Here is a 13,502-nt window from a genome sequence, read left to right on the forward strand (position 1 = left end):
CTAATAGGGGTATCTGTTTCGGTGATGAATTCTTGATAGACTAGTTGTCCTTGTAACATTTAATGTCAATACAAGTATGTTTCATAAAAAACCAAAACAATCGGAAAATGATACTTTCAGGAACTTACACATGATCAGATATAATGAATTTTATGATAGGATTGCTTCTAGACCAAACAAATACTTAGGTATATATAGACGTAAAAATGTTGACGTCTTTTTTTAGGCGGAGATATAATCCCAGTTCGATCCGAGAGAAAATGTTGTGGACCAAAAAGTTACAACAGTAAAACCGAAGTTTGTTGTAATCCAAATAAATCACAGATATATACAAAGAAGAATAGAAATCATAATAGATGTTGTGTTGACTATACGACGGGTGATGTGAAAACATACTCCGTCATCTCACATTACTGTAGATGTGGAAGGATACATTCAAGGAAACAACATGATTGTCTGTCAAATCATAAACGGTAATAAAATTATCAATGCAAAAAAGAAAGAATACTGACTTGTAAAAAATACAACCACCTTAATCTGATACCCATTAGCGGTAGAGTCCGGATTACTCATTCAGTTTTAGTGGGTGTGTGTGTGGGCGTGTTCATTTTATATTTTGTTTCTGTTTTCGTCTCTGGTTTTCTTTGCTTCCACTTCGTCCCTGGAGTTATGAGCAGTAAATTTTGTTTGCATCATAAATGTTATTTATGGTATCATGGGAAAAAACTTAGTTCATCTTTTTCCAAGCAATTTCGTCGTCAATACTTGGCTTATAACTAGAACAAGAGGGCAAAAATGTACGACAGACTTTGAAATTAATATGATTTTTTTTTTCTTATTTTAAGGTCGAAAAGGAAGAGGAAGAATAGTTTCAAAAAAGGGACGTGTCCTGTTTTGAGACGAACAGCTAAATGTATGACATCACTAAACGTTTGCAAAAGGAAAGGTATGATTCTGGTCAATTTTCCCCTGAATTCTGACTGCAAGTAGGGAGAATTTCAAAAATTGCTCAAATATCCTTGATTTTTATTAGAATCTGTCGGAAAAACGCTTAAATTCACCAAAAAATGCAAATTTGTGAAAAATAAGATAAAGGAAAAGTACAAAAAATAGCAACAAAAATCGTTGAAAATGCATTTTGGACATTTTGCTCTAAAATCGGTACTTTGAGTCAATAATTTCTAAAACCATTTTAATGTATGGTTTTTGGTGTCCTGTGATTTAAGAAAAAAAAACACTAACTTAAAGCTTAAGATGATTGTTAAAGTTAGGTGTTCATTGATGAAAATGTAGCTTTTTTTTAAAAGAAGCTAAAAGAAAGAAACAATTTAAGTTATCTGAAGCTTATCAAGACAATGTATAGCTAATTACAAGTATTAACACGTGCATGGACAAAAGTCCTATCGAATCACCATAATATAACAATTATAAATATATTTTTTCAAAATTAGGAAAAATGAACTTTTCGTACTGAAACTTCTCTGATTACTCTAGTAAAGTTAAGCTGGTTTTCTCTTCGATTTCCAGCGCTGCTAGCCAAAGTTCAAGGAAGACGACGGCACAGAAGAGGGGAGTTAGACGTGCTTGTTCAAAAAGAATTATATAGCAATATAGCTTACAAAAAAAGAAAGTTAATCGTGTCAGGTAGCTGTAGTGTTAGACGATCTAAACTCATTATTTTGACCGATAAAGTAATTTTAGGAAAACATTTCTACCTCACTGATGAAGATATCATAATTTCTTGGATTGGTCATTTTAGGCGGAAGATTGGACATATACGCAAAAACTGTATAAAAAAATTAGGTCTTTGTATGTAGTTATATCTTTTAACAAATTAAAGGCCAGTATAATATACTTCACCAACACTTGAAAAGTAGAGAGTATATAGTGGTAGGGGTGTCCGTCCGTCAGTACTCCCTTTCGTTCATTAGAGGGCCCATATTTTACCCGTTACTCATACATCAGTGAATAGACGGATTTATTTATTACATGATCCCATTGTGCACCTCATATATTAGATTATGATCCGAAACAATTTGGGGGTTTCATATAGCAAAACATGGACTTTTTCATTTGTGAATATATGGACATTGGGGACCATCTCTTATCCGTTACTCCTTCCATACCACAGAAAAGAATTGATTGAAACTTTCACAGAATATTAATTACATATTCCTATTGTGCATCTCTTATTTTAGATCCAAATCCAAACTAGATGTGGAGGTCAAAATTTGAATGTTATCAAATGGGGGCGTAAGGATTATATCAAGTTAATGAGTATTGCTCATAGTTTGTCTTGTTTAAAAAAAAAATTAAATCATTTTTTCCACACTCTCAAAAGAAGAGATTGTGGAAAACCATAAATCTGTGCTATCCTCTTTTGATCTCTCTACCAAGGACGATGATTGTGATTTACCGTCTATGTACTGGATTCCTAAACTCCACAAGAATCCGTACAAACGTTTCATCGCTGAATCTGCAAAATGTACCAAAAACCTCTTTCAAAACTTTTAACTTCTGTACTCACAACTGTCAAAGAGGGTCTGCAGTCCTACCACAACACTTGTTACTCCCGTAGTGATATTAATTCAATGTGGATCCTGAAAAATTCGAAAGATCTTTTGGAGACAATCAGTTCAAGACTATTATCTGAATATAATAGCATTAAAACCTATGATTTTTCAACACTGTATACTTCTATTCCCCATACTCAATTAAAATCCCGACTTAAAAACATTATACATCGTTGTTTTTTTTTAAAAAAAGATGGTACGCCTAGATACAAATATATAGTTCTTGGTAGAGATTCCTCGTACTTTGTAAGAAATAATTCCAAATCATCTTCCAAATGTACAGAGGAAGATGTTTACAAAATGCTGGAATTTTTAATCGACAATGTATTTGTCCAGTGTGGTGGACGTGTTTTTCAACAAACGGTCGGCATTCCAATGGGAACAAACTGTGCTCCTTTACTTTCTGACCTATTCCTTCACTTATATGAGGCTGACTCTATAGCTGATCTGATCCAAAAAGAAAGATATCTTTAATCTCAGTTTCCGCTATATAGATGACGTATTATCTTTAAACAATCCTAATTTCTGGAATTTGATACATCGCATCTACCCCAAAGAAGTTGAGATAAAGGATACTACAGACACGGTGAAGTCAGCCTCATATCTTGACCTACACTTAGAAATCGATGGTAAAGGAAAACTATTGACCAAACTTCACGACAAACGTGATGACTTTTCATTCAGAATTGTTAACTTTCCTTTCATATGTGGCAACATCCCTTCAGCACCTGCGTATGGAGTTTTCATATTACAACTCATACGTTATGCCAGAGCTTGCCGAAACTACGCACTGCCAGACTTTTTGTATCGCGCTAGAACTTTAACAAAGAGGATTCTGGAACAGAGTTATGATGCTACAAGATTGAGTCATCACTACAGAGGTTTTATGGTCGTCATCATGAACTCATGGATCGTTATGGTGTATCCATCTGACCATGAAAACTAATTTATTCAACGGGTCATAGTTTTCCTTTCCTCGTTTGTCTACCCCGGACTTGACTTTTTATGAGCAACTCGGCGGGTGTTTCTAGAAAAGCAGAGGACGCTTACTCTACCGTTGCACCTGGTCCACGCTCCCAGTTTTTAGTGGAGTCCGAGTTGCTCATTTGCTTTTGTTACTTTGTATGTATGATTTTAGTTACTTTATGTTCTTTGTTGTGTATGTCTGTTTTCCATGTCTGGTCTTTGTCACTGGATTACATTCTTTTGATAACAGCTAGAACCTTGGTTCCCTTGATTACTCTTCCACTTATCCATACATTCCATGAAATTATGATTAATGATGGTGATTGCGTGACAACGTGATCTCTAGAACATTTCTGATAATTGTACTTTTTGTATACAAAACACTTTATTTTCGGTATACACGGAACCGCAAAAACATGAAATGACATAACTTGAAAGTAGAAAATTTCACTTCGAACGATACCGATAAAGATGTCATTACCATCATACAAATTGGCTGTAGCTGCAAAACAAAGAAATGTATTGATGTGATTGGGTTTTTAATACAAGTCCATGGTGAATTCACCGTCCGAGTGTCTGATAGTTGATACATGTAGTTAATGTCTTGAGTAGATATGATGGACAGATGTTGTTACGTGTAATAAAGTCTTACATGTCAAATGTTTTAATTAAAGTACTTACATTTTCCCATAAATATTTTCATGAAGGGTAATAGCAAATTAACAAACTGATAACATCATACCTGCCAATTTTTGAAAATGCCCAAAGGGGTTTTAACATGGGATGACGTGTGAACCGACATTTTCAGGACATATTTTGCAAACTGCATGGGTTTTACTGTAGTAATTTGTTATGGTGGATTCCTTCAACCCTAATTGAAATACTAAAGCTTTAATTCTGAAATAAAATAAATGAGAATGGTTTACAGGAAACTTACTACTGGGGATATTTAGCGTCCTTGACTACCCTGTCCGGTCTTAGACGGACGGTCAGGAAGCATGTCATTTTTTTCTTATCATCCAATCCATACTCAGTATTACTGTGAGGTAAGTATATGAGGAAATGTAACAAATATTCAAGAATATTGCTACCAAATTACCAAAATCATCACTGTTTTAATGGAATAGTATTTCTTTTAACTATTGCAAACAAAACTTTTGGGAAAAATACTGCGCTGTTGAAATTACAGGAAATGTGAAGACTGCAGGAGAGTTACTCATTTTGTATAAACAATGATAATTTTATAATTTGTTTACACACGTGGTTCCGCATATTTCAAACCTGTTAAAATGAGAGTATTGTCAAATTAATTGTGGAGTAAAAATTAATCTTAAGAAAATGATTGGATATTCATAAAATAGTTGTATATCCAGTTGGGATTCATTTTCTAAGTGTCAAACCCTGATCAGCAGATTGATCGTCGGGGATTATTTACGGGTCATAAAACACACCCTTACCTGTCGAAACATGAATTTTTTAATTTTTTTTTTTTTGGGGGGGGGGGGTGATTTCGTATTTTTTAGGTTATTTTGACGAAATTGGGTTTGGGTACAAATTTGACCTGAAAAATCCTGTCAGCGGGACAAATGGTCAAAATCGTGAAAACACGATTAAATCGTGTAAGTTGGCAGGTATATAACATCTAGGCAGCAGTTAAAAGGAATAGTGATTATTGCATATGATTGAGCAATTTTTGTACCTTTTTTAAATATTTTGCGTAAATTTGTAGTTACACGCCACACAATCCTGCAGATCCGCCGTGTTCACCGCCACAACATATAGTTCTTGTTTCATAAGAGATAAAAATGTACCTCTTAAATATCATACACGTGTGTTCTACGGGTTTCTTGCTTGTATGTGAACGGGAAGTTTACGTGAAATGATCGGTTAGCATTACCCAGTTTCTATTTCAGGCACCGAGGCTAGTTACAAGACTATATAGGTCATATATGGCAAGCCAAAGTGGACAAAAATCAATATTTTGTAATATTAGAAAATGAATTTGTAATATTACAAAATCATTTTTTTAATATTATAAAACATCAGACATTTTGTAATATTACAAATTGAATATGTAATATTAGAAAATGTATTTGTAATATTACAAAATCATTTTTTTAATATTATAAAACATCAGACATTTTGTAATATTACAAATTGAATATGTAATATTACAAAATGAATTTGTAATATTAGAAAATCACCTTGCAATATTGCACAATCAGTCACATTTTTTAATATCACAAAACGATTTTCTAATGTTAAAAAATCGTAATTGAATACAAGAAGTCCATTTTCTAACATTAGAAAATCAATTTCTAATTCGTTTTTTAATATTAGAAATTCAATCGATTTTTTTTTTCTCGTATCATCCTCCCAAGCCTATCCACTAAACATGAATGAGTGATGAATCTTCCAGCGCCATCTAGTGAGTTACCGAAATTTAACCCGGATCCAAAATCTGATCAAATCACTCGTAATAGAAACTCTTCGATACAACTTACAAAATGGCTACATACACATAACGTCATTTTTTTCGCTAATGACTCCAAATAGAATCTACAGTTATCATTTTTGGTCATACTGAATTATTTGTGACATAGTTTACCTTTCCACGAACATTTTTTTTTTGTCAAATCAATTTTCATTGGTCCTTCGCACCCGGAGAAGCAACCAATCGGAATTGGCTGAGCGATACCCGCTAAATATGAATGAGTGATGTCAGGGGTTTGAGGGAGCAAGGATGGACTCAAAACCCTGACTTGGGAAGATGTGCTTGTATTAGAACGGGAAGTTTACATTAAAAGATAAAATGATCGGTTAGCATTGAATTTATGTAATATTACCCAGTTTCCGATTCAAACACAGGCGTTCGTTACAATTAATTATATAAAGGTCATTTATATTATCAGGACACTGATATCTCTATATAGCCATTCGGGTCATAACGGTTACGAAAGAGTACGCAATAATATCAAGGGAACTAAGATTTTAGCGGAAGTCACCCGAATTTAGAGCATATCGCATTTGTATCATTACGGATGTTTAAAGTATGCCAAAATCAGTGACAGTGAATATTTGACTATTAGCGACTTTCAAGACTTCAGTCTTTATGTAAGCAATGGTTTTCCGTTAAAATAAAAATTATAAGAATAAAATAAAAATAAAATTATTCATTATAAGAAAAGACACTAAGCATTGTGTTAACGATGCAGATATTGACAATTGCACTCATCGTCTTTTGAACTAGGAATTCTCTCCATTCTTTTCATTTATATGCAATTTAAATAAGCTATTTCGTAATGATCATTTTAAAATCTACAATCAAAACGCAAGACAGTTCTGTATTATTATGTAACTATAGTACCAGTTTCTTCACAGGATTGTCTTACATTAACAGGTGCTTGATAAAGATAAGGACACCTTTTTGTACTATATTTAAATGTCTATGTCTATAATAAAAGCCTACCATTAAATATGCAGCCCGACTGGTATATCAATTCTTGTCTGAATACTAGTCGGGCTGCAATTTGATAGTGGGAGCAATCCTCTGTGATAAAAGTAAAAGTAAGAACTGTTTATTGATATCCAATTTAAGACCGTAAACATCATCGGCAACGAGATAAAAAAAGTTGATCACCCACAAGACACCGTAAGTTCCAAGAGCATGTTAATTCCTGTATTGTCAAAATAATGAGTATTAAATAAATTCATGAACAAACTACGTCTCGTAACAGAAATAATGATATGATGTTTCATACCCTTTAAAAACATTTGTATTGATAATTGACTCGAGGTCACAATTTGCACTAACCTACCCTGAGAACAAACAAAATCATATTCGGCTTCGCATAAAATATGTACTTCAACCTTAAATGTAAGGTAGCAGGGTACATTTCTGAATCATTATCGTAAGCCTATTACACTGCAAACTTTGCAGATGCATCATAAGGAAAAACCTTCTTGAATAGCCAAGATATTTCTTGAACTGTTTACATATTTGGGAGTTGCGAAATGGTGTCATATACTTGTTATAAAGCGAGATATGTTTCTCCGATAAGTACTTGTCAAGTCATCACAAAAGAAATAATAATACTTAGTAATAGTGGTATTTTTGTATTTTAAAAAAAGTTAAATAACCGTTACAGAAAATTACAATATCTTTTCCGTAAAGAAAATCCCTACTTATATTCAAACAAGTTTTATTTCACCTTCATACTTTTAAATATAAATATATAGAGAAAATGAAACACATCAACTGCAATATCATAATCAGCCGACAGTAATTTGCCGAGAGAGAGGGGCTGGCCCGGACCCCTTATGCAATTACATTTATATTTACAAAGCCATATTTCGGTGATTACTTGTATTTGCGAGTGCCTTATTTGTTTTAATATCCGTTTTTTAACATTTTTTGTATGTTAAACATTGGAAGACGGCTTGAGGTCGGTGTTCGAACATTTCTTTAATAAAAATCCTCACACAAGGGAGTACTCTGGGAAATATATATTTTGGGCTTACATGTATGAAATGGGGACACCTGTGGTAATCTTAGCGTATGTCCGCACGTCTGTACAACAGCGATTTCTTTGACGACAATTTACTGACGTTTGCTCTGACCGATCAACTTAATATTGTTTTGATCGCTTATTCACAGGGTAGGACCATGTAAGGGTGCACTGTACAATTACATTAAGGCGCACTGTTTCGCACACCGTCAAATTTTGTAAAACTGAAAATTAAAAAGTTGAAATTTGGTGGATATATTGTTTCAATGTAGTTAAGCATTTCTACATAGGCAGATGTAATATATGTAATGATAAACAGGTGTAATTTAAATGAAGAATGATATCCGGAACGTTTCAGTCCCCTGCCGCATTAGGTTCTCTCCTCAGCATCAGATGGCTGATTTTCAAAATACCTCATTTCGCACTAAAATTGTGAGAGAATGAATCGAAAGGGGTGTTATTTTTTTTACTCTTTTTCCACCTAGTTCAAGCATGCTTTCATCCCGTGGTAGTGTCTAAGTGCCTAATATTTTATAAAACATACTATTTGGCTGTTAGTTTTTGGAAAGGCACCCCTGATTTGTACTAAAAATGAGTAATATTTTTTTCAGTATGTTACCATGGCTACTGGATTTTAAAACAATAATCACTAAATTACTTATTAATGACTAGAACCTCCACACACCAAGGATTTGAAAAATATGCACTTTTTTTATGACAAAACACTAGAAATTTCTGTGCGGACTGCCTCAAAACAGCTTTATTTCAACAAAATGAGACTAAATTTTCAGAAACTTCCTAACTGTATTGTGTACCTAATTAGTTTTGCGAAATGTCTGTAGGTGATAGACCGCGGTTAATTTTACCTCACGTGGACTTCGGCCAGGTGAGCTATTGCCATCACTTGACGTCTGTCGTCGTCCGTCGTTGTCGTTAACAATTTTCAAAACTCTTCTTTACTGACACTACTTGACTATTTGGAACCAAACTTAGTATGAATGTTCCTTGGGGTATCCTGCATAGATGTGATGTGGGGATTAGTAACATGGCCGCCGTTACTAGAAATAAAACATAGGGGTAAGACAGCCAGTAGTTTTTTGCATATATCTCCAAAACCGTTAAGTTAAGCCAATTCTAACATCTTGTAGAAGTGTTCAGCATGATGAGATCTATCTGTGGTCAAATTTTCATTTTAATCTGTTAAGCCATGTTGGAGTTATTGCCCTTTTTCGACATTTTTTTGCAGTTTTAATGTTATTTTTTTCAAAGATCTTCTCCTCTGACACTACTTGACCAATTGGAACCAAACTTGGTATAAATGTTCCTTGGGGTATCATGCATATAAGTGTATGGGGGTTTTTGATCAGTTGAAAAACATGTCAGCCGTTACCAAAAATAGAACATAGGGGTCAGACAGTAGTTTTTAGAATATATCTCCAAAACCGTTAGATTTAACCAAATTATTTCAATTGCTGAAATGACCCTTATTATAAGGCATTCAAATGTCTTCAGGGATCAAAGTTGTCAGGTGACTCCTTTGAAGAGATATTGCCCTTTAGAGATGAAAAACGAATTTTTTTTGTTTTTTATTTTACAGATTTCAGACAATATCTTGAAAATTGTAATAGATAGAAATATGAAATTATCCTTATAATAGTCCTACCAAAGTCTTCTTGAGTCAAAATTGTTGGACAACCCCTTGTTAAAGTTATTGCCTTTGAAAGACAAATTTAACCAGGTGAGCGATTCAGGCTGCTGGGAGCCTCTTGTGTTAAATTCACAGGTCCTTGTGACCAGGATTTTTTTTAATCACAAAAATATTATTAAATGATTTTGTTTCCATAGTTGAGTTATTATGTGTGTTCTCAGTCATGTCCGCTTGCTATTCAGTGTTGTTAATATTATGCCCAGCTTTTCGTCTATCTCTCTCTCTAACGTTAAAATTTGGCATAGTATAAACACTATAAAATAGGTGTAGTTAAATTTATTCCCTCGAAAGGCAAAATTGATCTAGGTGAGCAATTTGGGCTCCTGGGAGCCTCTTATTTCTTTCATTCTCTCATTACGCCAATCTGATTTAACGCGACGTTATACTGTATTGTATTATGACATCCTTAACAGGCTTTGAGACCACAACTGTGGTCAATTTTCGATAGCTATATGAGTGTATATGGGCGTGGCATGCGTGTGTGTGTGCGTGTGTATTAAAATTATTGTCCAATTTAATCTTGTAAACAAACACATGTAGCATTCCGATGTGTATCAGCTGTTTTGATTCATTTCAGTAGCGTGAATGGACATCAAATTCATTTATAATAAAAATATTGAACGTTTTAGAAAAGTTGCATTATATTCCGTAAAAATCACTTGCACACATACTCAGTATATCACTCGCCACGTGCCTCGTGCGCCCGCGTGTATCAGCAATCAGTAAAATTCGCCTAAGTGCACATAATTTGATGATAAAAAATGGATGACATCTGAATATTGATAATTCAGAAATAATAACCATGTATTGCATTATGAGTTTGTATCAATAAAGAATTTGATACTTGTAATTTGTATGTAACTAAACAATAACAATCTTCAATGAATGTCCATGTGTGAACACTGTGACCTTATAAGGTTACAGACCACCAATTCAACCAATGAGCATTTGGAACGCACGCAAAAATAGTCCTACGCAGAAATTACCCCTGTTCCTCATAGTGCTGTGAAAAAAGTCGTCATCTTATTTAAAAAATTTAAACAGTTTCTGAAAGGAAAAACATTTCTGTACATTTTATAGGTGCATTTTGCTTCTTGTGATGTGAAGCCTAATCTCCATAATGATTTTTAAATGTACCCCTATCTTGTGAAAATACTGGGATTTCCCATGCTATTTATAGACCCTTCACTTCCGGTGACCAGTACTGCACTGCAAGTCTGCTAACCCCACATGCCATTCTGAGGATTGTGAGCTGACATATGTAGAATCATGCTGATATATAGTCATCTGCAGGTTAAAGTTAAGGTAAAGTCCAGAGAAGCCATTGAATATTGTGAAATTAGCATAGAAGCCTATGGGAAGTGGAATTAGTGGTTTTTAGCCTATAATGCAAACGACTATTACCACATCTAACATCGTTCTACTTAATTCGCCTTTTCCTTCATTATAAAAAAAAACACAACGCAAAATTTCACTAGCGACCATTTCAGCTGACATAACTAGCTTAAAGTATACAGCCAAATATGGACAAATATGACGGGTCTAAGGTTACCGTAATACGTCACGAAAATGTATAAAAAGTACTGTTATTGTCCTATTCAAATCGAAATAAAGCACGGAAACTCCATTTTATCATTGTTTTTCCAAGGGCTGACCATTTATGCCGCATTACTTTACCCCGAGCGATAGCGGGACAAGGGCATAGCAAAATGCATGAGTGGGAAGGCGACTAGAAGTGGGTTGACGTGCAAACACCTTGAATTATTATTAGCTGTAAAGAGGGATGGTCAAGACAGCTTAAAAGCTATCTTTAGTGAGCTCAAAAAAGCGGTAAACCAAAAGTAACCAAGTCAAATACAGTTAAAAATGGTTTTTTTTCTTTAAATCTCGGTTCTATATATTTTTAAAGGTATAAATTAACCCTTAATATTTTATGGTGTTTGCTGCCTTTCATATTTTATTAATCTTATAGATATTTTTTTTCATATATTCAAAATTTTACTTGTATATATCAACTTGTAAATGTATGTGATTTTTTTTTCCTTTAAATATTTAAGATTCGCATGCACTTTTCTTTGTTTTAATCTTGTAATCCATTTTTAAATATAATTATTATTACTATTTAAGGGGAAATTGTGTTTATTTGTAACTTATTTTTATGTTATGTACAGCACTTACAGTAATTTTAGTATTAGATAGGCGCTTTATAAGTATTGTATAATAATTAAAATAATAATAATAGTTATCAGGACTGTTTATTCTGCTAACACAGTAGACGTTTTACATTTTAAGTTGTTCAATGATTTTGCGTTCCGAGTGATTATTCATATAGATCTGGTGATCAAAACTTTTTCTTCGGTATACATTATAGTGTTCATTACTGGACCAGTTGCACCGGTAGGGTATGCCTCCTTTGCTTTTCTAGAAACACCCGCCGAGTTGCTCATAAAAAGTCAAGTCCAGGGTAGACAAACGAGGAAAGGAAAACTATGACCCGTTGAATAAATCAGTTTTCATGGTGCAGATGGATACACCATACAAACTAGAAATATTCACCATGAATTTGGTATTGCTTCAAGTTAAAAATAATGTCATACAGTCAAGCAAGATTACGAGTTACTTGATTCGAACAAATTTGATAAAATGTTTGACAACTTTGGACAATGAAATAGCGCCGTCAACAAATCAGACGTCATTTTCCGGACAGGTACAATAGTTCGTGCGTGTTTACTGAAAAGGGAGCCTCCATAAGGTATTCTTTTCTATGCACCGATCGATTCGTATTTTCTAATTCTACTCTATGTTAGTTTTTGGATTTGGTAGAAACAAATTTGAAAAAGATATACTGAGAAATATGAATTTTTCGAACATTTTTTTCTACTTTTTCCTATATATCTTTGTTAAATGGACCTCTAAAACCGACGTCTTTGATTCTCAATATCATCATCCTTAGTTGGTTCATAAGCCCTATTAAAAAGTTGATATTACGATGTAAATTGATGAGATGAATACACATGCATAATTTAATTTAAAAAAAAAGTGTGACATGGCCATTTAGTAACGTCTCTCCTTAAAAGTAAACTTCTTACACTCTCGTATAGATTTACATTTTTTCCAGTGGATAACTTTTGTTTTGCGGAAAAAATCTTACAGATGACTGTATCCAGCTTAAGTCCAGGTAAAGTCAATCGAGTACAAATGACGTGTGAAAATTATCAAAGAATTTGAATCATTTAAATGTTAAAACTAAATGGGGTTTACCCCGAAATTTCAGTAATTCACATTAAAGATTCAAAATATAAATTCAGTTAAGTTTTGTCTTAAGAGACAGGCTTTTGCACCAAGGTTATAAAAAATACGTCTCATACGCTCCCAAAATTTTAATTTCCAATATCTATATCTTTTTGAAAAATATACTGTTTCTAATAAACAGATTATAGATGAGGGATTTTCATAATGTCTACAAATTAATTGTCTGTAATTTTTATTTGTATATTACAAGTGTGGACACAGACTGGTATTGCCCGTAGGGGCAAGTAAGAACGCAGACTGGTATTGCCCGAAGAGCAAATTTGAACATCCATACGTTTTGGCCATTTCACTTTATATAGGTTAGCTTGATAAAATTCTGGACTCTCAGTTTTGTTGTTTTTGTTTTTGTTTTGTTTTTTTTTGGTTTTTTTTAGATCAACAGAAAACTACAGTGTGTGGTATCTGTCAGTTGCATGGATGGCCTTTATATTAACA

At 33.6% G+C, this 13,502-nt stretch overlaps 1 protein-coding gene across 1 annotated transcript in view; it reads left to right on the top strand.

Moving 5' to 3' along the window:
- Positions 1-12,131, top strand: part of LOC148624333 (uncharacterized) — a 29,223-nt gene extending 17,092 nt beyond the window's left edge. The window contains exons 14-16 of the mRNA XM_088571022.1: positions 227-473; positions 846-946; positions 1,528-12,131. Coding sequence (XP_088427148.1) covers positions 227-473; positions 846-946; positions 1,528-1,817 — 638 coding nt within the window. The 3' untranslated portion in view covers positions 1,818-12,131. The remainder of the gene's footprint in view (positions 1-226; positions 474-845; positions 947-1,527) is intronic.
- The last annotated feature ends 1,371 nt before the right edge of the window (positions 12,132-13,502 follow it).

Source organism: Perna viridis, chromosome 2 (assembly GCF_037379345.1).
Source record: "Perna viridis isolate PV_CMFRI_1.1 ecotype Kerala chromosome 2, ASM3737934v1, whole genome shotgun sequence".
NCBI lineage: Eukaryota > Metazoa > Mollusca > Bivalvia > Mytilida > Mytilidae > Perna > Perna viridis.